The 22,681-nt window shown below is 40.9% G+C and overlaps 1 protein-coding gene across 2 annotated transcripts in view; it reads right to left on the bottom strand.

Moving 5' to 3' along the window:
* pacs2 (phosphofurin acidic cluster sorting protein 2) overlaps positions 1-22,681 on the bottom strand; it is a 61,398-nt gene that overhangs the window by 9,017 nt on the left and 29,700 nt on the right. Inside the window, exons 2-19 of one of the 2 annotated variants that reach the window (XM_005746499.2) lie at positions 12,909-12,996; positions 12,528-12,617; positions 11,664-11,789; positions 9,872-10,034; positions 9,508-9,581; positions 9,291-9,371; positions 8,449-8,508; positions 8,207-8,361; positions 6,718-6,808; positions 6,293-6,352; positions 5,917-6,041; positions 5,641-5,773; positions 5,069-5,173; positions 4,799-4,905; positions 4,553-4,707; positions 2,724-2,834; positions 1,746-1,854; positions 1,088-1,120 (exon numbers count right to left, since the gene is read on the bottom strand). In XM_005746499.2, the coding sequence (XP_005746556.1) occupies positions 1,088-1,120; positions 1,746-1,854; positions 2,724-2,834; positions 4,553-4,707; positions 4,799-4,905; positions 5,069-5,173; positions 5,641-5,773; positions 5,917-6,041; positions 6,293-6,352; positions 6,718-6,808; positions 8,207-8,361; positions 8,449-8,508; positions 9,291-9,371; positions 9,508-9,581; positions 9,872-10,034; positions 11,664-11,789; positions 12,528-12,617; positions 12,909-12,996 (1,866 nt within the window). The remainder of the gene's footprint in view (positions 1-1,087; positions 1,121-1,745; positions 1,855-2,723; positions 2,835-4,552; positions 4,708-4,798; positions 4,906-5,068; positions 5,174-5,640; positions 5,774-5,916; positions 6,042-6,292; positions 6,353-6,717; positions 6,809-8,206; positions 8,362-8,448; positions 8,509-9,290; positions 9,372-9,507; positions 9,582-9,871; positions 10,035-11,663; positions 11,790-12,527; positions 12,618-12,908; positions 12,997-22,681) is intronic. The other variant, XM_005746500.2, reaches the window with a different exon arrangement.

The following is a 22,681-nucleotide window of genomic DNA, read 5'->3' as shown; positions in this document are numbered from 1 at the left end:
TAAATCTTCCCCTCTCTATTACTACAAAATGACTTTTGACTGTTGTGTTAAACACTGCACTACGAAGCTATTACTCTCTCTACCACAACAGCCTTGTTTGCAAAAACAGTGGGCAACTAAAGAATGAGAAAGTAAACAGCTATTCCAACATCTACCACTAAAGTTGGTCAATTAATTAAAGAATTTAGGGTTTTTAAACATCTGATTCCAAGAATCAGGGGAAATATCAAAATGCAAGGCTAAAAAAATTATCTTCAGATGGCACTGCATTAAAAACAAACATGCACAGCAGTGGAAATAACCACATGGTGTGAAAAGCAGTTCTGAAGAACCGTTAAACCTCTACATGTTAATAAAATACATGAGGCAGTGCTCATTTGATATATGTACCAGAAAGTCTTTTGGCCTGACCAATCAAAACTTGAATTCCTTTTTTAAATTGACGTCCTCTGGACCAAACAAGAGGGGGACCCATCTGGCTTTGTACGAGTTCACAGCTCAAATGAGAGCATGCATATTAGTAGAGATGCTATCACATTAGTGCACCAGACATAGGGAAATATGCACATGTGTGGAAGCTCCAATGCTGAATGAGATACACATGTTTTTGAACAACCTATGCTGCCAGAAGGGAGAATTGCAACAAAGGAGGATCTGAACTGAGAAATGGGGAAACATTTAACTTTGAAACTTATAGAAAACACACACACAGTGGTCACCGTGCTCCTGTTACATATATATTTTACACAACATCCTAACTAATGTGGTTATTTTATTTATTTTTAAATATCTTTATATGCTGAGAAATGTAATCAGTGTATAAAGCTCCTTTGCATCCCACTGGCTGATTTCATAAAAACGTCAAAATCAAAACTTCATCTGGTGCAGCTTCAAACATCTCATACTGCTTCTGTGTCGTTGCAGCTTTACTCTGGAAAGCTTACATTGGAACTTTTGATAATTTAGCCAGCTGTTAAAGCGACAAGATCCAAAAAACAATGAGAGGGTTCAAGGAGAAATGCGTGAACCACAGAGAAAGCGCATGAATCACCAGGCTACATGAGAAACAGACTATCGTTCACAATACCTTACTGCAAAATCAAAATGAAAGCTCTTTTTCCTTCAAAGAAAGAAAACATACAACACAAAGATAAATCATGTTATTCACTCACACAGTGATGGGAACACAGTGATGCTTAGAAGACACACTACCCACCCCCACACAAACAGACAAACCCTGCAACATTAGTGAAACTATTCACTCAGTATTTCTTTCAAAAAGGGGCAAAATGGAAACCAGAAGGTGCACCTCATTTCTGTGGCCTTTAATCTTCGCCTGAGCTAAGCTGGCTGTTTACTACTAGCAAATGTCTAATAATCTACTCTCCGTAGTTAATGTTTGCTTTAAAACCTTCTTGTGCGTGTGAGTAACTTGCACCACAGAAGCATACTTACAGCATATACGTAATAATATATGCAGTGCAGGTATTTTTAATTCAATTTGTAATGTTCAGGGAGATTCTAGTAACTTATCACTGTGGATTTCTCTTTAAATAAACATTTGAAACCCCGTTTAAAAATACTGAAAGCTCTGCATTAGAAGCATATGTTAGAGCAAACATAGACTCCGATTTTTTGACTGTAACGCCTAAAACAAAGGCTTCCATGCATCTCTGATAACAACTAGATTGTAACTTTATTTTGTCATTAAATGAGGGTGAAATCCTGAGAAAAAAAGCACGTACCTCTTCTGCTTGTAGGTGAGCATGGCCTCTGCGATAGGGAGCTGGTGAGCTCCGTTAGCTCCCACCATATACTGTGTTACCCTGGAAACTACATCTGGGTTCTCCTGGACTGTAAAGGAGACGGTGATTAGTACCTGATTACAGAGTCAGCAACATACAGTATTCATTCACCAGCCATTTTATTAGGTATACTTTACTGGTACCGGTATGGGTCAACTGTTGCCTTCAGAATTACCATAATACTTGTTATAGATTCGACAAGGTGCTGGAAATATTCCTCAGAGATTTTGATATGTGGGCTACACACCCCTGATGAGAAAGTCCAGTTCCCCCACATCTCACAGGTGCTTCACTGGACTATGATCCAGTGACTGTGGAAGCCATTTGACTATAGAAAACTTTCTGTCATGTTCAATAAACTCCTTTGAGATGATCTGAGCGAACGTAGGAGCTTAAATTGAGACCACCAGACACGCAGCATTCGTCTGTTGTCCAACTTTGGTGCAAACTGTAGCCTCGGTTTAATGTTCTGAGTTGACAGGAGAAGCATCTGGTGTGCTCTTCTTCAGTGTCTGGCGTGTTGTGCATTTAGAGATGCTCTTCAGTGTTACTGTCCAGGCAGCTCAAAGAAAATCTGCCACTCACTGGATGTTGTTTTTTCTTTTCCCTGACCATTCTCTGTAAAACCCTAGAGATGGTTGCATGGGAAGTAGATGGCATCATCGACCATGACACATTCAAAGTCCCTTAAATCCCCTTTCTCCCTCATTTTGAGTTTAAATTTTGAGCTTCAGCAGGTTAATGCCTTATTAGATATTTGTGTTAACAAGCAAATAGGTGTACCTAATAAAGTGGCTAGTGAGCATGTAACATCATAATTATGTTTCTGGTTGAAATCATTTCAGTGGCTCTTTAAGAGCTCTTTAAACTTTGAACAAATGAGTGTTATGTTGTTCAAAGAAAAGCGTGACAGCCCACCAACAACTGGAGCCTCTGATTTGTGAAACAGGTCCCTCCAGGCAGCATCTTGGAACAAACTGTTGTATCGATAGTCAATAGTGCCGAGATACTTGGAGACTGGATGTGCACCTAAAGCCAATGGAAAAGAGAGAGAGTCGTGATTTTAAAAAAACAGTGCAGAGCTGCTGCAGTTTGACATCAATATCACCACCGCGTTTCCACTACAACAAGGTTAAAACTAATATTAACAAGCAGCACTGCAATTTACACAAATACAGCACTTTTAAATATTGAAAAATTAGTAGAGCACAAGACCTCTGAAAAAGCTGCTGGTCTGCTTTTCACAAATGTGCGAATTATGAAAAAAAACAAACAGAAAATTTGAAATATCCAGACGGCTCATGAAAGTTTTTAGCTTTAGTGGTCAAATCCCACAAAGTTGCTTTTGCTTCCTTACAGTGAGGCCCTGAGTGCACGTCGCTTTCTCATTTCTGTCATTTGTGCCTCCTTGTCTCCTCTGTCCTCAGTCCTCCTGCCTGTGCCTCTGTATGCCATGCTAAGAGACGTTACTGGATCCCAAAATCTATCTGGAGGTCAGAGGTCGGAGGACAGAGGAGGCTTGCCTGAGGAGATATAATTGAGGATGCACACTTACATCCTCTGCAGAAGTATTTTTGCAGCGTATAACAGAGTTGCACACAGCTGGGATATATAAACCAGGGAAGGAGCAGAATAATTTATGTCTATTCATAAAGTGTTTGAGTTATTTATAAATTGGTCAACTATTTGATTTTTATTAGAAGTAGCCTTAAAAATAAAAAAAGTCACAAACACAGTTATATCAGGGATACAGCAGACTTTGAAGCAAGGATGTCTAAGGATTTTGATAAATGTGTGTCGCCTCAGCTCCTCTCTCCTTCTTTCTTCCCTGGTTGAAGGGACTAAGATGTGAGGAAAGGAATCGAGAAGGCACAAACTGAGAACTGAGAAAGGAGCCTTGTATGACTTCCTGTTTAGCAGCTTCACAGCTGATTCTGACTGACTGACAGAAAATGGGTCTGGAAAGCAAAACCCAATAAAATAACTTATGTGAGAAATCATATAAAGTAATTTTTTCCAAGTAAGTAGCAGTAGTTTCAGTTTGCAGTCACAAATGAATATATCTTTAAAAAGTGTTTACAGCTTATAGAAGGCAAAGATTTCAGCCGATTCTGCTCCAATCATATGGATATGAAGATAATAAATTACATAATTTTAGTATGTAATGCTTCTAGCACATAGGTCAGCATGTTGTTATAAAAACATAAAACATCAACGTTTTAGTATAGCCCTTCGAGGGAAGCTGCGCCTCCTCTTGAAGAAAAGTGGAAGCATTTAGGAACCACAGCAGCTCAGCTCAACTGCAGAGTGCTGAGGTGTAGAGTGTGTAAACGTCGCCCAAGCTCTGCTGAATCTCTAACTGCAGAGCTCTAAATCAGCTCTGGCATTAACATCAGCACAAAAACTGTGTGCCGGGAGCTTCACAGTATAGCCTCGCAGTTCCTGTCGGTGTAATGTGTAGGTGGCCCAACGCTTCTGTCCATATAGCGTACGTGATGGTTACATGGATAATCTTGCTTAACAGTCTAGCTCCACCTCTAGCCCCCAGTCCTCCACCCATGCTAACCATTTGCTTCTGCTGTAAGCGCCACCTGAAGTTTAATGGGCCTCCGTTTGTCCGTGCTCGACCTCTGTACCAACTTTAAAGAAAATCATCAAAGTAGTTTTTGCCTAATCCCACTAAACAAAAACATGACCCCACTGGTGCACCTAACAACAGAAGAGACGAGAGCTATGCCGTCACAAACCTAGAGGGATGATGAGGAACCTCATGTAGCCGAGCCAGTCAGGAGTTTTGTGGGACAGGTGGTCCACAAAAAGCCTCAGAACTGCACTGAGGTAGTGCTGCGCTCCGGCCACCGCTATCTTTATAGGAACAGGCGTCTGGGAGTTACAGTTGCAGCTAGGGAGAAAAACGAGCAGCGCAGCTCTGCATTACTGCAACATTAATCCAGAGTGTGCGTGCTTTCATAAAGCATGGGAGGCAGACTTACAATCTCTGTATGCGGGAGACGATGGTGTTGAACGCAGCTTGGATGTCAGCCGTGGTGCAGGTGCAGACCACTGGCAGATGGTGGTTTTGCAGCATGTCTGAAAGATACTGAGAGAGGAGGGACTCCATTATAAACCAATAATTAATGCTCTGTAAATCTTTAAACACTTAAAAACTACTGGTCAAAGAAAATGTAATTAATTAAATGACCTAAATGAAAATTGTATACAAGTAAGTAAGACCTTTATCTTTGAAAAGGCCTGCTGCTTACCTGGCCCTGCCAGTCAGACGTGTTGATGAGGATGATACTATCAGGGAGGTGGTTATCAGATACCAGGATGTGGTTAAGTTGGTCATACACTGTCTTTCTGGGAATCTAGGGAAGTAAAATAGGTAAACCTTAATGTTAGGTTCATGTTAATGTAAGATCTCATACTTTTCTTTTCCGGCACAATCTATTAGACATGTCTATGAATACATTAACACACGGACGGTCATTACAATAAGCACCTCTGTCCTATACATATATGCTGCCAAAACAGTGACTCTCTTGCCTGAATTGAGAATTATCTTCATATTAACTGTTTTAACATTCCTGTGCACTGGCTTATGCTTTCTGGCTGAAATTAGGCGGCCTGGTTTTGAGTTCACCCTGCTACCCTTTGTTATGTGTCTTCCCTCGACACGTTTTCCCTCCTTTCTTGTCTATTTTTCCCCGCTGTCAAATAAAGGCTAAATGCCAAAATCTTTAATATTCAGAAAATCTTTCCCACGCCTGTGAATACAAGAAAACTCATAGTTTTTGGTTTGTTTTTGGTTTCCCCTGCACTTCTACCCTCCTACCTGTAGGTGGCATCTGGTATCCAGAGACCGCTCATTGTCCAGGCTGTTGGCCCTCTCATTCTGGGGCCTGCTGGGTTGGCGCTCCTTCAGCGATGTGCTCCTGCCTCGCCTCCCTGCCAACTTTGGTTCCTGCCTAAAAGCGAAAAAAGCAAAGGAAGAGAGAGACAAGTTAAACAATTCTTTGCATTCAGACATGAAGAATCATGCGTGCGCATTTACAGCGTTGCCTTTACAGGCTTGAAATAAGTGTGTTATCATTAAATTATGTATATTTACCTGTTGGATGAAATGATAAGAGACTCTGTTTTGGTCATTTTGCCACTCGGTGGGAGTCTCTCTAAAAACGTGTCCATGTTGTCCATCTCCAGCTCTGTGGTAGGGGTCACCGCCTCTGGCTGCTCCTGAGGGGAAACAGAAGCAGAGAAAAACTGGAACAGTGTTTATGAGCTAAGAGCTGGCAGATGTGTTTCTGCATTCTTGCTCTTCAACACTTTTTCACATCTTAAATGCCTTAAGGATCGTCTTTGGATTACAGGTTTTATTGACAGTCTTACAGAGAACACAGGAGATCTTCTTTAGCCTTTCTTACATATAATAAAAATACAATATTGAGTCAGTGCATCAATCTGAAAAAGCTTAGGTTCACACTCACAAAAGGGATGTTATCAGACACGCCGTCATCCCCGGTGCACTTGGTTTTATCTGGGTCAACCTGGAATGAGGTTGTGGGAAGAATAATAAACATCACCTGGATTTGATGGACTCTGGGAAACTTTAATTTCAGAGAAAGTAAAGCATTGTCTGACTCGACATATCATCATGAATTGTTAGTTCAACTGAAGCCCTACAGTTTCGCAAACAGGCAACCAGAGGGATAAACCTGAAGGCTGAAGGAAAAACCTGAGCCGGAGAAGCCATCAGAGCAGCTCACCTGCCTCCAGCTGTTCACTCACATGTTACTTAACTCATTTGTTTAAGTGAAGGAGGAGATTTGAAATCAATTAATGTGGAAGATAAGCAGAAACTACTGGAGGCCATTTGGTGTTTCACAATGTGCTCGTGTGTCGGGGGTCTCACCGGGCTGGGAGGCTCCCTGTGGCTCCGAGTGCTGTGGATGCTGCCAATCTCAGTCTGAGAGCTCGAGAGGGAGAGACCCTCGAAATATGGCCTGAAACAGAAGAAAAATACATTTGTTTCACATCATGTAAATATACCTGCTGAGGTTTATTGACTTGGCAGTCTCCTCTGAGTGAGGGGGTAAGTACACGGCCAGAAATGAGTTCAGTCTGTCAAGCATCCATTCCTAAGAAAGAGAAACAGGGCGAAACGGCTGATCTATGCCAAATTACACAAGAACTGGACTGAAAATCAGTCTTATGGAGTGAGGAATCCAAATCTGAACGTTTGAGTTGTGCAAACTCTGTTTTGACTTGCATATTATATTTCCAAGTAAGTTTGCACATGTCCCAATAAACTCTGCACCTGTTTCCCACACATAAACACATGAGTCTTTTGGACCGTTTTATAAATCGTTTTTAAACATTTTCACTATTCAGAATATTTTTGGAAAATTATGGACCAACTGTAACAAATTAAAAAGAATTTCTGCCAACGTTACATTGGAGCAGGTAAAATGGACGCAGCTGCTGTGAACTGGTTTGCCGACTTACACAGAGAAGCCAGATTTGACTGATACACCAAGTAAACCGCAGATTCACACCTTGTCAGTCACAAAGAGGCCACATCCTAAAGCGCGCCCCTCCTTTGTTGTCTATTTTAAGGAATATTTGAGGGAATATCTTGTAAACGGGAAAACTATTTACAAAATAAACATTGTGCTGTATTAACAAAGAGCTGAAACTTGTAAAGGTACGGTGGCTCTGAGAGGCCAAACAGACTGCAACTTAAGAAAACTCCAGGGAAGTGTTTCTGGGGAGACAATAACCCGACGGACCAGTTGCAGGAACCCAAAACATAGTAGGTGTGTTTTATCACGATTCATATAATACTGATGACGGATTTTTAGGCTAATAGTTAGGCTAACACTAACTTACCTCTCATCTTTTCTTTCCTCACAAAACCAATAGATCCTCCACTTCTTTTAAGTGTCTCCCAGCGCAATTATTAGCATATTTTGGTTCCTGCAACCGGTCCGTCGGGTTATTGTCTCCCCAGAAACACTTCCCTTGTGCTTTTGGAAATCTGTTTTTTCCTATTTCTGTTTTGTTTTTTCCTATTTCCGTTGTCGTTTTTCCCATTTGCGTTGTGTTTTGTGTGCTTTTGCAGCATTTTTCTTATTGCTGGAGTTTTCTTAAGTTGCAGTCCGTTTGGCCTCTCAGGGCCACCGTACAAAGGAGAACATAAACTCAATTGAGGTCACAGATTAAAGTGAGCAAAAGGTGCTTTTCTTACAGATTTATATACAATAAAAGATATGTCTGCAACAAGAGGACTGCCCCCTGCTGGCGATTAGAAAGACCAGAAGCTACATACAGAAGCTATATACAGTCCATGTAGTCTAACCAGCAGGAAATCCATGAACACCATGGATAAGTATGTCACTCACTTGAGTTTAGGTTTCGGCGTGCTGAGGACGCTGTCGTCATCATCCATGTCTGGGCCGCTGTCGCTGGGGTTCTCAAACTCCACGCTGTCCAGGTCCACATCCTCCTCCTCCACATCGGGAGGTGGCTCTGCAGGATCTTGCTCCGAGTCCAACACCTTCACAAATACAAAAACATCACATATCCGATGGCTCTGCAGCTCCACAGTCAGACGACCAGACCAACGCAAGACAGTGACACTCACCTCATCTGAAACTCTGAACCTCTTCAGAAGAGCCACCACACGCTGCTTAAAGTTCTGCTGCTAAAACACAGGAGAACAAACGCAGAGCCGCAAGTCAGATTGTGACCTAGTTCTGATTTACTTCGGCCAGTACAAAAAACAGCTGCAGCCACTGCTGAGCAGGAGCTCCTCCAATTTAGTAATTTTACCAGCAGTAGATACATTTGCAGTGTTGGCTGGGTATCGATTTTGCAGTGTGTGCTCATGTAAATCAATAATCAAGCAACATCATCCTCCATCTGCTTTCTGAGGCTTTCATCTGCTGCTCTGACTTGCTGAGCCTTATAACATCCATCATCTGCTGTTTAGGTTTGTTGAAAAGCAGCTAATTATAGGTGTGGCGCTTTTTTTCTAGCAGTTTTCTGCATCCAGAACCTTCTTGCACTATGTAGTAGTTTTACCTCAGGTATAAACAAACGAAAAATGATTCTATGGAGAAAAAACAGGTAAAACCCACGAGTCAACTGGACTCCCAGGCCCTTTGTTTTACAGTGCAGCTTCAACAGAATCTGGAATTATTTTTTTGCGGTTCAGTACACGTGCCAAGATAAAGAAAGAAACTAAATTATCTTTACAAGAGAAGCCAATTAACCTTGGTTAAGCTGTTGGAGTGCAGAAAGGTGAAAACAGCGACAAAATTAATCTAAAGCTCTCTAATTAACACGGCTTTCTTCATCAGGCCAAACTCTTAAAGTTTAAGTTGTCACGCTGTGGTTGGATGGAGAATTAACCACCACAAGCTTTGTTTCCCTGCAGGCAGGATGCTCAGAGTAGCCCTCCAGTTGCTGTTTCACATCTCTTACTCTGGTGATGGAGGGAGTCCTTACAATCGACCTCCTTTGCTTCTTTGGTTTTCTCACGTCATACTCGTCATCCTCGAGATCCTGAAAACATGAAGGACACAACACGTATATTTTTTAAACCAATACAGAGAGAATACAGACTGACTTGAATAATGTAAAACATGTTATCCCTCCAAACTGCAAAAGCCTTTAAAAATAAACAAATAAATAAAATCACCTGTGGCTGCACGGCGTCATCGCTGGCCTCCTGCTCTGAGGAGAAGCTCTCGTACTCTTCTTCTGAGTAGTTATCTGGAGATAGCAGGCAGATTAAAGACTGAGTGTAGAAGATGCTTCATACATTTTTCGATGACCCCTTTAAAATTTGACAACCAGCCAGTTTCTAAATATATGCATGATGTTGCATGCTACCTGGATTTTATTGCTTTCATGGTGATTAGAGAAAGAGAAGTGAGGGAAAAAAACACTCTAAACCCTGTGAAACGCCACTCTGTTTAACTCATCAAGCATATTAGGTGATTATGATGGCGTCACGCTGTTTTTGCCTCAGAGCATCAGGGGTAATGAGAAGCAAAGCATACCAGAGCATTTGATCTTCTGTCCCCCCTGCAGGGCTGCCTCCTCATGGTCTATTGGCTGACTGGACAGGGAAAAGATCCAGATCTCTGCCACTTTTCCAAGCATGTCTTTCTGGTTGCTGCAGAGAGGCAGAACCTGGCCTCCCTCTGTCGGGTGCTGCATCACCTGCGAGAGGCCAAACATCATGAGCGAGAGAGGAAATGCCCAGTTCAGTCACCTCCTGCAGGTACTACACTACCTAAGAGGCTTCACACAAACAGCTGAAGGTCAAATGCCTTCTTCCACGGCACCTAAGCAGAGAACAAACCCAGGTCACTTAAGGACAATACTGCTGAAAATCAGACCGATCCTTTCTGTTCCAACAGTCTCACGAGACTGCATACATCCCCTTGCAGCAGCTTACACTGTATCCTATGTGGTAGGTTTTGTTCACAGATTTAAATCCTTTAGCTGAAACTGTAGGGACTGTTTCTTTCTTTCGAGTCAGTACAGCTCTGTGCTTCTTCTTTTTCCCCCCCAATCTCAGCTGCATTAATGCTTTTTTTATCCTTCTCTCAGCTGCCGAGATGTGACCTTAATAAGCTCCGCTGAGCTTTGTCAGCCAAATGGGAACTGCTTGGTGGATCAGCATCATGTGCAGTGAAATCAAGCCATTCATTTGTGTCTTCAAGGTTTTCTTAAAACACAAAAAGCCTGTTTCTATTTTTTCCTCCATTTTTAGCGTCTTTCTGATGCTGCTGTACATATGTTTGATGATTTTACAAATGCTTAATATCTTATGCAAAGATCATGGAAGTGCACCTAAAACATAAAAGATTCATCTACTAAAAGTATAAGAAAATAAATGCATTAAACCTGTGTTATTGCTATTAAACTGTCAATTTTCTTCATGGTGGTTACAGAAAATTTTCAAAGAGAAGTTATCTTCTTTTTATTTGGATTTTGAAAAGATGGAAAAAAAAAACCCAGGCCTGCTGGACAACATTCAGTACAGAGTCTGTGAAGCAGCTGTTCACTACCACAACGAGGTACAAGGCATGACAAAGATATGATATATTACTGTACTCAGCCTCAGCATAATTCAAAGCAGCAGCAAAGAAACTCAAAATTATTTAAAAAAAAACTGCTAAGAAATCCAAAACTGACTATAAATTCTCACCAAAAATACAAAAAGAAACTAAAAAATGCCTACAAACAACAACACAATGCACAAAATGACTTGCAAACAACAAAGACACAAAATTTATTAAAGTAAAAGCCAAACCACTGCAAAGAGAATGACCACAGACAACCAACGCAACAACAACACCAACAGCTTGACTTGGTCGCTGTGTGTTTCTTTAAGTTTGAGAGTCTATATAGGACAGGATCTTTTACAAGTCTGTGCCAAGGGCTCATAATCAGTCACTTGGTTTTTGGATGAGCACAAAAAGCTGCCCAACATCTCTTTGGGTTATGAGCCCTAATTCAGAAGATACTTTTATTAGAACTTATAAGCCTCTAATTTGAACAACAATAAAATGTGTATTTATTTAATAAAAATCATAATCTGGGTTGAAACGGGGGAAAAAAAGAACTGTATCCACACAGAGGGACATGTTATGGATAATTTAAGGCTTTCAATTATTACTTATTTTTAAGTGTTTTAAGTGTTTTGGCACGATGGTAGAAAAATGACCGGCACTTTTCTGCTATTAAAGAGAGTCTTCAGAACACAAGTGCAGCAGAGCTCCTGAACCCACTGTTAACACTCGAGGCGAAGAACATGAGCATATATGCAGGGCAAGACTGTACCTCTGACATATCGATAGATCCAATCGCGAGAGTCTTGTAGCCTAAAATGGTTCGGTTCTTGTATCTTTTCCGCCGCTGGAGCATGATCTGCAGCTTGTTTCCTTCCCGCTTTAAGAAGTGTGGGTACTGAGTGTGAGAGAAACAGGAAAACAAGGAGGAAAAAGTGTAAGTTACTCATTCATACTTGGACCCACAGCTTGGAGTATAGATTTGAGCAAAGGTCTGTTGATATTCTATATTTCACTCAAAGTCCATAAAAAGACAAAAAAACAAAAACAAATACATAGAAAAAGCCAGCACTGGTGTTCAAAACCATCAGCGAGGCAAACTGGAGCACTGCGGGACATAAACTGATGAACTGTTCACTTAAAATGACAAATGCTAATTATTGCATTACGAGCAATTCAAACATCCTCAATTAAAAGTCGCCTAATCTGCCTCTTCATCACCCTGTGGGTTTGTTTTTGAAACCGAGCTGACTGAAAATAGTCCAGAGACACGCCATTAAAGTTTGCTTCAGCCTCCAGCTTGTAGTGAACGCGTGTGCGTGCGCAAATTGATGCAGATTTTGTTGTTGCCAGGCTTAATATCTGTGCACGCTCAAAGACTAATACATGCTTTCAGAAGAAAATACATTTCTTCATTTCTTACAATACTCAAAATGATCTATAATGGAACTGTGTTACCATGGCAACTATGGCAATAAACCTCATCCCACGCATAGTTAACAATGTCAGATGTTACCTCGGAGAAGAAGAACAAATGCAGAGTTAAGACCTGTTCCCATATGGTTTATTTGGGAACATATGTTTGAGTTTTCTCATTGTTGTTTTTTTAAGGTGATGATTTTTTTTTCTCCTTTACCTGCAGCGAGAAGGTGAGAGCCAGATCAGTCTCCACAGACCCACTGGGTGGCAGCACAATCTCATGGGACCTTAAAATCCGTTTGGAGCCCTGCAAAAACACACATGAATATTTAAATAATTTAAAAAAAATACTAACCCTTTGGTGTTTCATTTAATGAGCACTATATGCTGAAAGTATGCACTCTCTCTGAAAGCTGCTACTTACTTTGCAACACTTTATAGAGTGTGCATATGAAGGACCTAAAATGATGCGTACTACCATTTAAAACAAAACATTTCTTTAAATGACCAAAATGAGATCAATCAACATGACTACCTCAACCAGGACACACAAACCACATTCTGTTGTGTCGTGTTTATAACTGTATGTAGAGCGTACCTGGATTTTTACTGCTATGACCACAGAAATCAGCTCTTTATCAAGTTCCCTCATGACGACCAGCTTCTTCAGGGTCAGACTGCACAATCTAAACACAGACACGCAGAAAGAGATGAAGGCAGGAAAACATGTTTAGTTTAGTACTGCTGGGGTGTTTTTAATAAGCACAAACACATGAGTCATTCACAACAACCCAGATGGTGAGTTTACTAAACACGCTCAGGAAAAGAGATGACGGCCAACAATTGCACAGAACACGTACAGAACTGCGCAAAGGTCTCGAGCCACCCTTTACTTCTTCAGGTTTCCATCCATGGAGTCAGATTTTCTTGTAATTTATAGTTCCCCAGGCTTTCTGATGGTCTATCAAAGTTTTTCTTTGAACACCGGCTGCTTTTTATCTTATTTTCAGATCAGTCGTATAACCTGTGACTCATTCAAGCATAAAAACTGCACCTAACTATTAAAAAAAATGCAACACATAACACAGTTTGACAGGCATAAAAATAAGATTTTTGCACTAAGATGATTCCCAAAGAGCTATCTCCAGCAAATGAACAGTATCTAATATTCATGTCATTAAAGGAATAGGAAAAAATCCAGTAAAGTCTTAACACAAGACGTGCAAGATTCATCCCGCCCTTCAGTTGATCCAGCTAGTGTTCAATAAAGCCTCATCAGAAATTGTCTCAGTGGCTTTCAAGTAGCTATTTTTATGGCTGACGTATGCCAGATTACACAAGAAGTGGACTCCAATGATGGAAACAGGTCTTTTGAATCCAAATTTTAACTCTCCTGACCTATTAATTGTTATCAATATGTGTGTGGAGGAGGTCAGGAGAGACCGTGAATGTCTGGTCGAGGCTCTGTCATTGTTCGGGGCTACATTGGACCCAGTGGTGTTGGGGATCGTGCCAAAACTAATAGGTTTATGAACACAGAAAAATAATGTCACACTGTTTTTCCATGTTTGTTTGAACACGTTTCAAAAATTTCCCATTTTCGAAACAGAAAGGATCCTCTGTATTTTGCCCAAAGATGCTGCCGGCGTGATCGAGCCACCGACCCACTCTACCTCCTGAGACTCTGTAGAAACGTTTGTGGGTTGTAGCATTGACACATTTAGTAGAAGAGAAGAAGAAGAAAAAAACTGCCTTTAGGCCATGTTGCCAGAAAGACTTTCATTTAAACTTCTGTTGACATTTTTCTTTTAGAACTCTTTAACTGTGACTTTAATGGATGTCTCCTGCATAATAGGCACTCCTGCAAATATTAATAAGTCTTCTTAGAGCTGTCGCTTTCTAGAGTGGGGGATTAGCTGCCATTATATACAGTGTACATAAGACACAAGTGTATGATTGTGTTGATTTTTACCACAGATTTAATGACATATCAGTACAGAAACTTGGGGATTCACAGATTATGCAGAGGGAGGTGTTGCAAAAGTATGTCTTTGCTTTGGGTTTTGACTTCCAGTGCTGATGTGTAAAATTTGTCTGAAATCGAGACGTGCACGACCGGCAGACACGGCGGCTTGTAACAGCTAATGTGATATTATTTTGATGTAAGCCGGATAGCGGGTATTATGAGCCCCTTACTCTTCTATTTGATCCAAGTGTCAACCAAATATACACATTTAGGAACTTTGGCTTTTTAATTAATTTCGAGGTTGCAATCAAACATGTGACCAGAAGTGGCCCGTGAGCACCTAAAAGTGATCTCCGTTCAGAATAAAAAGAAAATCCCATCTAACTGAAAGTGAAGTTCACACGAACATTTTCCTACACTTCTTAGTCTAACTTGAAGGGAACCAAGGGTTTTGCAGCAGGCTGAGCTAAATCCTCTTAGTCGTCATCAACCAGTAGAGCAGAAGAGCAACAGTGAAGGAGAACAGTGGCGGGGTAGCATTGTTAGGGTGGTGTGTGTTGAGGAGGGGGGGCTGCTTTAACAAGCCTGTCACGACTTTTTTCAGGCACTTCCTCAGAAAACGTATAAAGAAGAAAAGTTTTGTGTGTGTGTGTCTGTGTTTTTTCCCCCCTAAAGGAGCCATTCTTTCGAGGCACTTTGGCTGCTTTGACTAAATCATTCAGAGCAGGCTCAGTCTGGAGGTCGACCATTTATCATCTGGCTCTCCTTTTTACGGCAAAATTAAACAGTGTGTTCACAGTGCTGCTACTTCGAATGACATCACTCCTAAATTATTCGGGTGCATTCAGGAGTAAAAGTAGCTATTCACCAAGTTTTGTTGGTTAAAACAGCCATGGGAGGCACAGAAGAGAGAAATGTCTGAGTGAAAGTCCAAGGCGGCTGCATTATTAAACCATCAACCATATTCAGTATCGTTTAGCAAGACTGCCTCATTGACCTTGTAAGTAATCTCAATCCTCTCTGACTTTCCTATTTTGAGAACAGGAAACGAAGAGGTGAGGCGGCACCGGTATCAGTCAGAAGCTTCCAAACCGCACAGTCTGCTGAGCGACAATTATAAAGTCGTGTCTCTGCAGCGGAGAGGTATCAATCATCCTCGAGGGAAAGGAAAACACTGCGACAGAGAGACGAGATGCCACGACAATGGCAGGTCTGAAGAAGCCCTAGCAGGCTGAATGAAGACTTTTCTGTTCTTCAGCTGAGACAGGACCCAAGAAATCCCAGGCACAATGGAAGCAAACCAAATGAAGGCTCGCATTGTGTGCGAGCTGCCTCACACACAGACAATATGCAGCATTCTTGTACTCCTGTTTTGTATTCTACCCTGTTCCCATTGGTCCCAAGCCAACAACAGCATCTGTCTGAGCTATGCTACAGGTGGCTAGATGTTGATTTGAGTAGGCACTGACAGCTGAATGATACCTGCTGCACAGACTGCACATTTGGCTTTTTTGTTTTTGCAGCATTGGGGTCAAATCTACTTAATGGAACTAAAGTCAACCACTGATATCACACGACTGGTCAAACAACCCTCTGACGTTTGTTTGACTTTCTTCGCTGAGTAACAGTGGTCACATTTTTGGTCCTTTCACTAAGCAGTGGAGTGAAAATGTATAAGCTTTGCAAATGTAGAATCTATTGCACAGCATCCCTTTTGAGTCCTGTGGTTTTTATTTTCTGTTTCTTAAGGACATGACTTTTAGATACCGTTCACCTGCTGCAGATAGTTTTTTGTTTGTCTGCCACTTCTTTTTTTCCTCCACTTGTCCAGTTTCATTTAAAAAAACAAATTAAAGTCACCCTGCACACTCTGCAAACATATGCCAAGCTTTTGACTAATACTTCTTTTGGAATCACCGTGCTTTTGAAATAATAATATTTTCTGTCTGTCAAGCTGTTATCTTTGATAGTTTTCAGAGATTCAATCAAAGAAATGATAAAAATGAGGGCTGGTTAAAGACTTTTGCTCTATACGTTAGATACTATATGACAACATTGTGTTGTTCCTAAGTTCCAAATGTATTGTATTTATTTTCGCATAATTCCCATCTCTGCCTGAGCAAACTCCATGTAGCCTGGTACGAGACATCTGTGGTACCGCCTACATATGTCTGATGTTCTGCTCATCCATGTTTTCTCCCCATCGCAGAACAAAACTAAACAAAAAGACAGAAAAGAAAGACTGGAGCGATGACTGGAGCGGGCATCTTCTTAGGCCTGAAACTGCAAAGTCAACAAAAATGCAGCACTTAAGATGTCAAGCAGTAAATCTAAATGCAGACGTAAACGTTACCATTCACTTTGTCCACTTTAGTGTTAATTGGGCCATTTTTACATTATGCAATCCCATTACCGCTCTGTGCTATAACACTGTGACGTATGGGCAGGAGAAACTATCGTCAGCTCAGCCTTGAATGTTAAGTGCATAATTTCATTCAGTTGAGTATGAAGCCAGGACTAAAAAGGTTAATAGCTCTGTTTCTGTGCAGCGCACAGACTCTCAGGAAGCCTTTAGCAGTGAAGCACTGTAACATATTGTAAATCATGATCTGATAATTGCCCTTTCAGAGGGAAGCTTCCAAGTGAAAAGTTACTGGTCATTGATGCTAACAAGGAAAAACGATAGACGTCATTTTTATAATTTCTGAATGTCATATGTTGTAAAGACATAAAGAAAATCGACAATTGCACCGGACTTAATAATGTTAATTGATAATTAATATTAATACAGTGGTTTTACCAACAACATAACTCCAGGAAGCATCCATTAGTTTGCTTGAAGGCTGTAAAAGTTGGTGAGGCCGTGAGGAGTATCAGCCTGAACAGCTTCACTGTTCCAAAGAACAATATATGACAACAATGCACAGTGCTGGCGTTTCACTCAGCAGCTGCTGCCTTTTTCACTCTGCATTGAACTCGAACGCGTTCCCACCACTTCGCCATCTCCCGCAAGTGAGTGCACACATCGACACTCGTGCTCACACACAGCCGTGCTGCTGGCGCTGGAGCAAAGAAACCTGTTCTCTGTTCTGTCCCCTCTCTGTCACCCCAGGGGAGACTCCGGCCTTAAGAAACACACGGCCTGCTGCCTCGAGCGTTGCCTGCCAAATCCCGATCCAGTGGCCAAGCTCGGCACAGATGCTCTGGCAGAGGGAATTAGCATCGGGCCCAGTGTGGTGCTGTGATAGCACCATCACATTTGCTTCTTCTGCCAACAGCAACACTCCGACAGGAATTTGTTTTGGTGTCACTGAAAATAAACACCATTCACTGGTGAAACAGGACAGAATCATATTGATACCACACACTACAAGAAATGTCCTGAAATGTGTCTATTATGAATCATGAACTTTTTCATTTGGATCACTGAACCTACCCTGTTAAAAAAAGAATAAAGGAGCAAAATAACAGGATAAAGACCCTGATACTGCATAGTGGACAGAAAATCACATTTTCAGATGGAAAGATGTTAAAACCACTTAGTGTAATACCATCGTTTTAGCTACATTGCTCAGTTTGCATCTATTGTTGCCATGACAATGTCTTATTCAAGATATGTGCAGTATCTATCTCAGTACTCTATAACTGCTCTGTTTGTATAGTTGTAAATCTTGTCCTTGAAGAAGGTTCTGGCTGATACGTATCTATGAACTTTATAACATTTAATTGAAAATTATTAAATATCCTGGAGGATCTTTCTGACCTCTGTGTGTGGATAGTACAGATGGATTTTACCACCCACTCCTCTAAGCATTAACATGCCATCCTAAAACAGAGTACCTATTTCCAGGTGCTGATCTTATACCCAATTTGCACACAGAATTAAAGTGTAGTCTATTTGATATTTATCTTTTATTGCTCTCAGGGCTGCAATCAAAAGAATAAAAACTAAAACTGTCCTTTAGACATTAGTTTAATGAAATCCTCAATTTATAATCCATCAGATTCTCCTGTCATTTAAAGATAAGGCTGTGATCTTGTGAAGTCTGTTAACTTAGGCAGTTGGCATCTCTTCTCCAGTCTCACTGACCAAAGCACTTAAATTGCTCACTCATTCTTTCAGCACTCTTAATGTCAAACTACTGCACACTCTTCCTCTCACCCCAGCTCTTCTTCATTGTCTGCAGCAGCTGTGTCGCTTTCAGTCTGTATTATGTGTTTAATCTCTTCGTATAGTTTTTTTTTACTTCATTTGTAACATCAGCTGCTCTTCTGCCAGTGAACTTACACATAACTGTGATTGATCAGATGCTGCCAGCATGACTCCTTTCATGTGTACGCTCTGGGGAAATGCTCAGTTAATTTATGGAGGTGATTGCTAGTTTTCTGTGACTGCCACTCTGTGGTGGAATGAGTTTTGGCTGAACATCCTCCAGTAACTGGTCAGCACTTTATGGAAAGGGTGTGAAGGATTGTCCAATACTGTCTGTAATTTGCACAGCATGCTCCTTTCTAACTCTGCCATCACAGTCAAGCTCCACACCCACAACGTTACTGGCACTGAGGATCAGTCTGCTGGTGTGTGCTGCTCTGACTGCTGGCCCAGCACTCCACAGCATATAGGATCTCCACAGACTAATAAAACATCCAGAAAATCGCCCAGCAAATATTAAAAGACCTCAGTCATCTGAGAAAGGAATGACTTCAACCCTTCTTGCAGAGAGCTTCTACTTTTTCCAAATACTGGGGTATTTGTAATCCTTCATCTCACACAGACCCCTTGGATGGAAACAGGGGGTCACTGCTGTTCTGGTGCTCATCAACCAGCTTCTTCTCCTTAATCGAGACTATAAATAACTTAACAACAAGCCAGCAAACACTGAGGTTACTCAGAATTTTTACAAAATTCTCAAGCACAACTCTAACAAATACTATACAACTGAACATACAGCACTTTGCAACTTTCAAAAAGGAGCTAGGTTGCATTTTATTAATAGACGCAGCTCCATATTGGCATCTTTACACGGGAAAGCATTTAAATTTTACTGGAATTTAAATGAAAGCTGATGTTTTGTTTCTTTAGTCGAGCACAGCATTAGCTTAAACAGGCAAAAGACAAGTTAAGTACAAACGTGGCAGATCAGCTCAGACAAGTATCTCTCCCTTTTTTTTTAAAAGGCTCTGCAAGCCACTTTGCAAGCCGTCCTAACCCCAGCTGCTCCTTTCATAATGTATCTGATTTTTTCTGTGTCATTGCTTTCACCGAGTCCCGCTCTATTATGTGTTCAGAACCGTATCTCAAGATAGAAATAATTGTGTTATGGATTCAGTGAAATAAAATCTATAATTTCTTTTAAGGAATCATTTTAAAACTAAATTCTTTTTTTAAAAAAAACACTCACAGAGGCAAGGGAAGAGCACAACAGCAGACATGCTTGAGGTTCAGTTTCAACTCCTGGATTTTCACCTTCTGTTAATAGTGTGAATTGAGCAACTGGACACTGGGAGCTCTGCAGCATTGAGCAGCAAACTGCATCGATAATGAGATTTCCTATTTCACACTGTGACTTCCTGCCCTTTTGCCCCACATTCCACCCACACACCAAGGCACTTAAAATAGATGGTAGAGCATGATATAGGAATTAGGTAACAATATCAGATTTCTGATTTCATGAGTGAAACAATCTCAGGGGTCTGGTGGGTTCTACAAGACAGTGGGTACTCTGCCTTCGTGTAAGCTAATACAACGCTTTCATCCAGCTTCAACAATAATGTACCACATGCTGCTTTTGTAGAAACTGAGTCTTAGACCATGAAGCAAATGACAAAGTAAAGGGTTTACCATATAGCAGTATGCTTTTTTATTAAAAGCTTGGAGAGAACTCAATATTTTTCTTAGAGGAGCGGTGGAGAATCATTTTTCCCCATCAGTGCAGAAATTTTTTATGGTGAAACACAAATTCACTCTTAAATAACAAGCCAGTCAATCTCATCACACGACACAGGCCGTGTCATGCTTTCTGCATCTTTCAATCACTAAGAGAAAATCCAATTTCTGAATGTGTCGAACTGATAATGGATTTGAGCCAGCCTTGTAATGTTCACACTTCAGGGCTGAGCAGAAAGAGGGATTTCAAAGCTGCACAAAGCACTATAGTTGCAGCTCTTCTACACCTTCAGCACTCCAACCTCAGGCTGGCTGAGCCAGCGAAGCAGACTGCACCAAATTGTACCACAAAACCTTTCCTTTCCAGTTCACAACGCAGTCTTTTCCTCAGAAACTGAAATCTGATCTGGGGTTATTCTCCAGGGTAGTATTTATTAATAAAAAATAATCTCATTACACTCTAATTCCATTAATTGTTCAGGTTTTATCATATTTGAGAATCTACAGGCGGCGGTGGAAAGAAGAAGCCACACTTGTCAGCGCTCATGGCTCTTTCCTGTCTTTACTCAGCGTGTGGATTTGATCCGTGTTTGGGATTCTTTCCTCACTAATAAAATGAGTATTTAACTCACAGCTGGGAGCCAAAGGGAACGACTTGCCTCTGCAGCATAAAGCAGCATTTTTTATTAGCAACACTTAAAAGCGTTTCACCTGCAGTTTGGCTGTTGTTCAATGTACTACTGAGCTCTCAAGACACAGAGGAAGCATGCCGTATCCGTTTGCTTGTATACAGGAGGGTAATTAATGATCTTTAGATGGAGATAAAGTGCATGGGTCTTAAATTTTCTGCCTGCAAAGTTGGTGCATTAGCCCGCTCCATGCAGGCAGACCGAGCCAAACATGCGACAGCTGCGCAAGCATGAACCCAGGACTGATGGGAAACAAACTGATGGCAGTGGCAGTTGGACAGTCTCTGATAATCCTTTTTAATTCAGACACTTTAGTTTGCAGCATGAATTTTCCGGCCTGCCAGGGAATTGTTTTGTTTCTCTGCGTCTAATGTAGGTTAACAGGCAGCCATCAGTTATGAATAAAGTAGAGTGCAGACCATGCGAGCGTGTGCGTAAGCAATGATTTTGAGTGCTCGCTGCTTTGCAGGCTGGAATGCATTAAGAGCCAGTTTGATGTGTGTCATACTGATGCACTTCTCCTGGTCTGACATTTCTATGAGTACAGCCAGCACTGTGGAAGGCTTAAGCGAACAGCTGATATCATATATTTCACTACAGCATTTATGTGTCCTATGTTGCATGTTTATCAAAGTAAATCTGTTTGGAAACTGACACATCCTGAAAGTACCAGTATCTACAAAAAACTTGGAAAAAACTAATATTGGACAAAGTGTGACCAGATGCTACACTGAGGTTTATCCTGTCTTGGTGCAGAATGTTACCCAAACATGTAACTCCCAACTATTTTTGTTAGATATGCTCCCACGGGCCTGTCTGATAAGCTCCAACACCCATCATGCTTCAAATGTATCCATCTGATTTCATATTAAACCGATGCTACCACAACTGAATCAGCTGAAAAGTCAAAGTTTGGATTTTTATTGCTGCAGTTTGGAGGGAGAACAGTACATTATATTTACAGAGTAATTCATGTAACTTTATGTACTGTTCAATAGGTTTTTGACTGTTTCAACCATTTATCTATTTATAGATAATTGGTATCCATTTATTTAATTTTTTAAGCACTTGCAGTTCTGTGCACAAATCCTTATATTTCACTTCCAGGGAGTCAGACTTTCTCATATTATACTAAAGTGGTCTTGATCAATAGTTCTCCAGGCTTCATGAAGGTCTTTCAAAGGTTTTCAGTCCTTGTGCCTGACGTTTTCAAAGGTCAAACGAAATCATTTAACCCTGACATGTGACTCATTAAAGCATAAAGACTACACCTAACTTGTGTTGTGTCAACACAAAATATTTTAAACTGCATGTTTAGATGTTAAACGTTTAGACACTTTGTTATTAGCAACCTTTTACCAAAATACACCACTTGTTTTCATTTTTTAGTAGGAATATGTGTGAAGAAAATGCAAAATGCAACAGTTTGACAGGCATAAAAATTATATTTTTGCAGGAAAAAGATTCCCACAGAGCTTTTAGCTGAAGATACAATGTGCAGTATGAGGACAGTGTTCAAAACACAGAGGATATTATTCAATTCAATTTTTATCACAACAACAGACGCCTCAAGACACTTAATATTGCAAGATAAAGAGCCTACAATAATACAGACGACACCTATGAGCAACCACTTGGTGACAGTGGGAAGGAACCAGGCTCAGGGAGGGGCGCATAGACCTCAGTTACACCTGCTAGTAAGAGAAAGTTTGCTCACAAATAATTTTCTAGCAGCTTTTCCAAAATGATTCAGACATCACAGACACAGAGGGGATGATTGCAAGAGTCCAAGCAATCAGATAAAAATAAAATAGAATTTAAATGTGTGA

The sequence above is a fragment of the Pundamilia nyererei genome, unplaced genomic scaffold, assembly GCF_000239375.1.
Source record: "Pundamilia nyererei isolate P.nyererei 1_Seehausen unplaced genomic scaffold, PunNye1.0 scaffold00179, whole genome shotgun sequence".
Classification (NCBI taxonomy): Eukaryota; Metazoa; Chordata; class Actinopteri; order Cichliformes; family Cichlidae; genus Pundamilia; species Pundamilia nyererei.
Note: the sequence above shows the minus strand (reverse complement) of the source record. Positions and strands in the feature narration are given on the sequence as shown.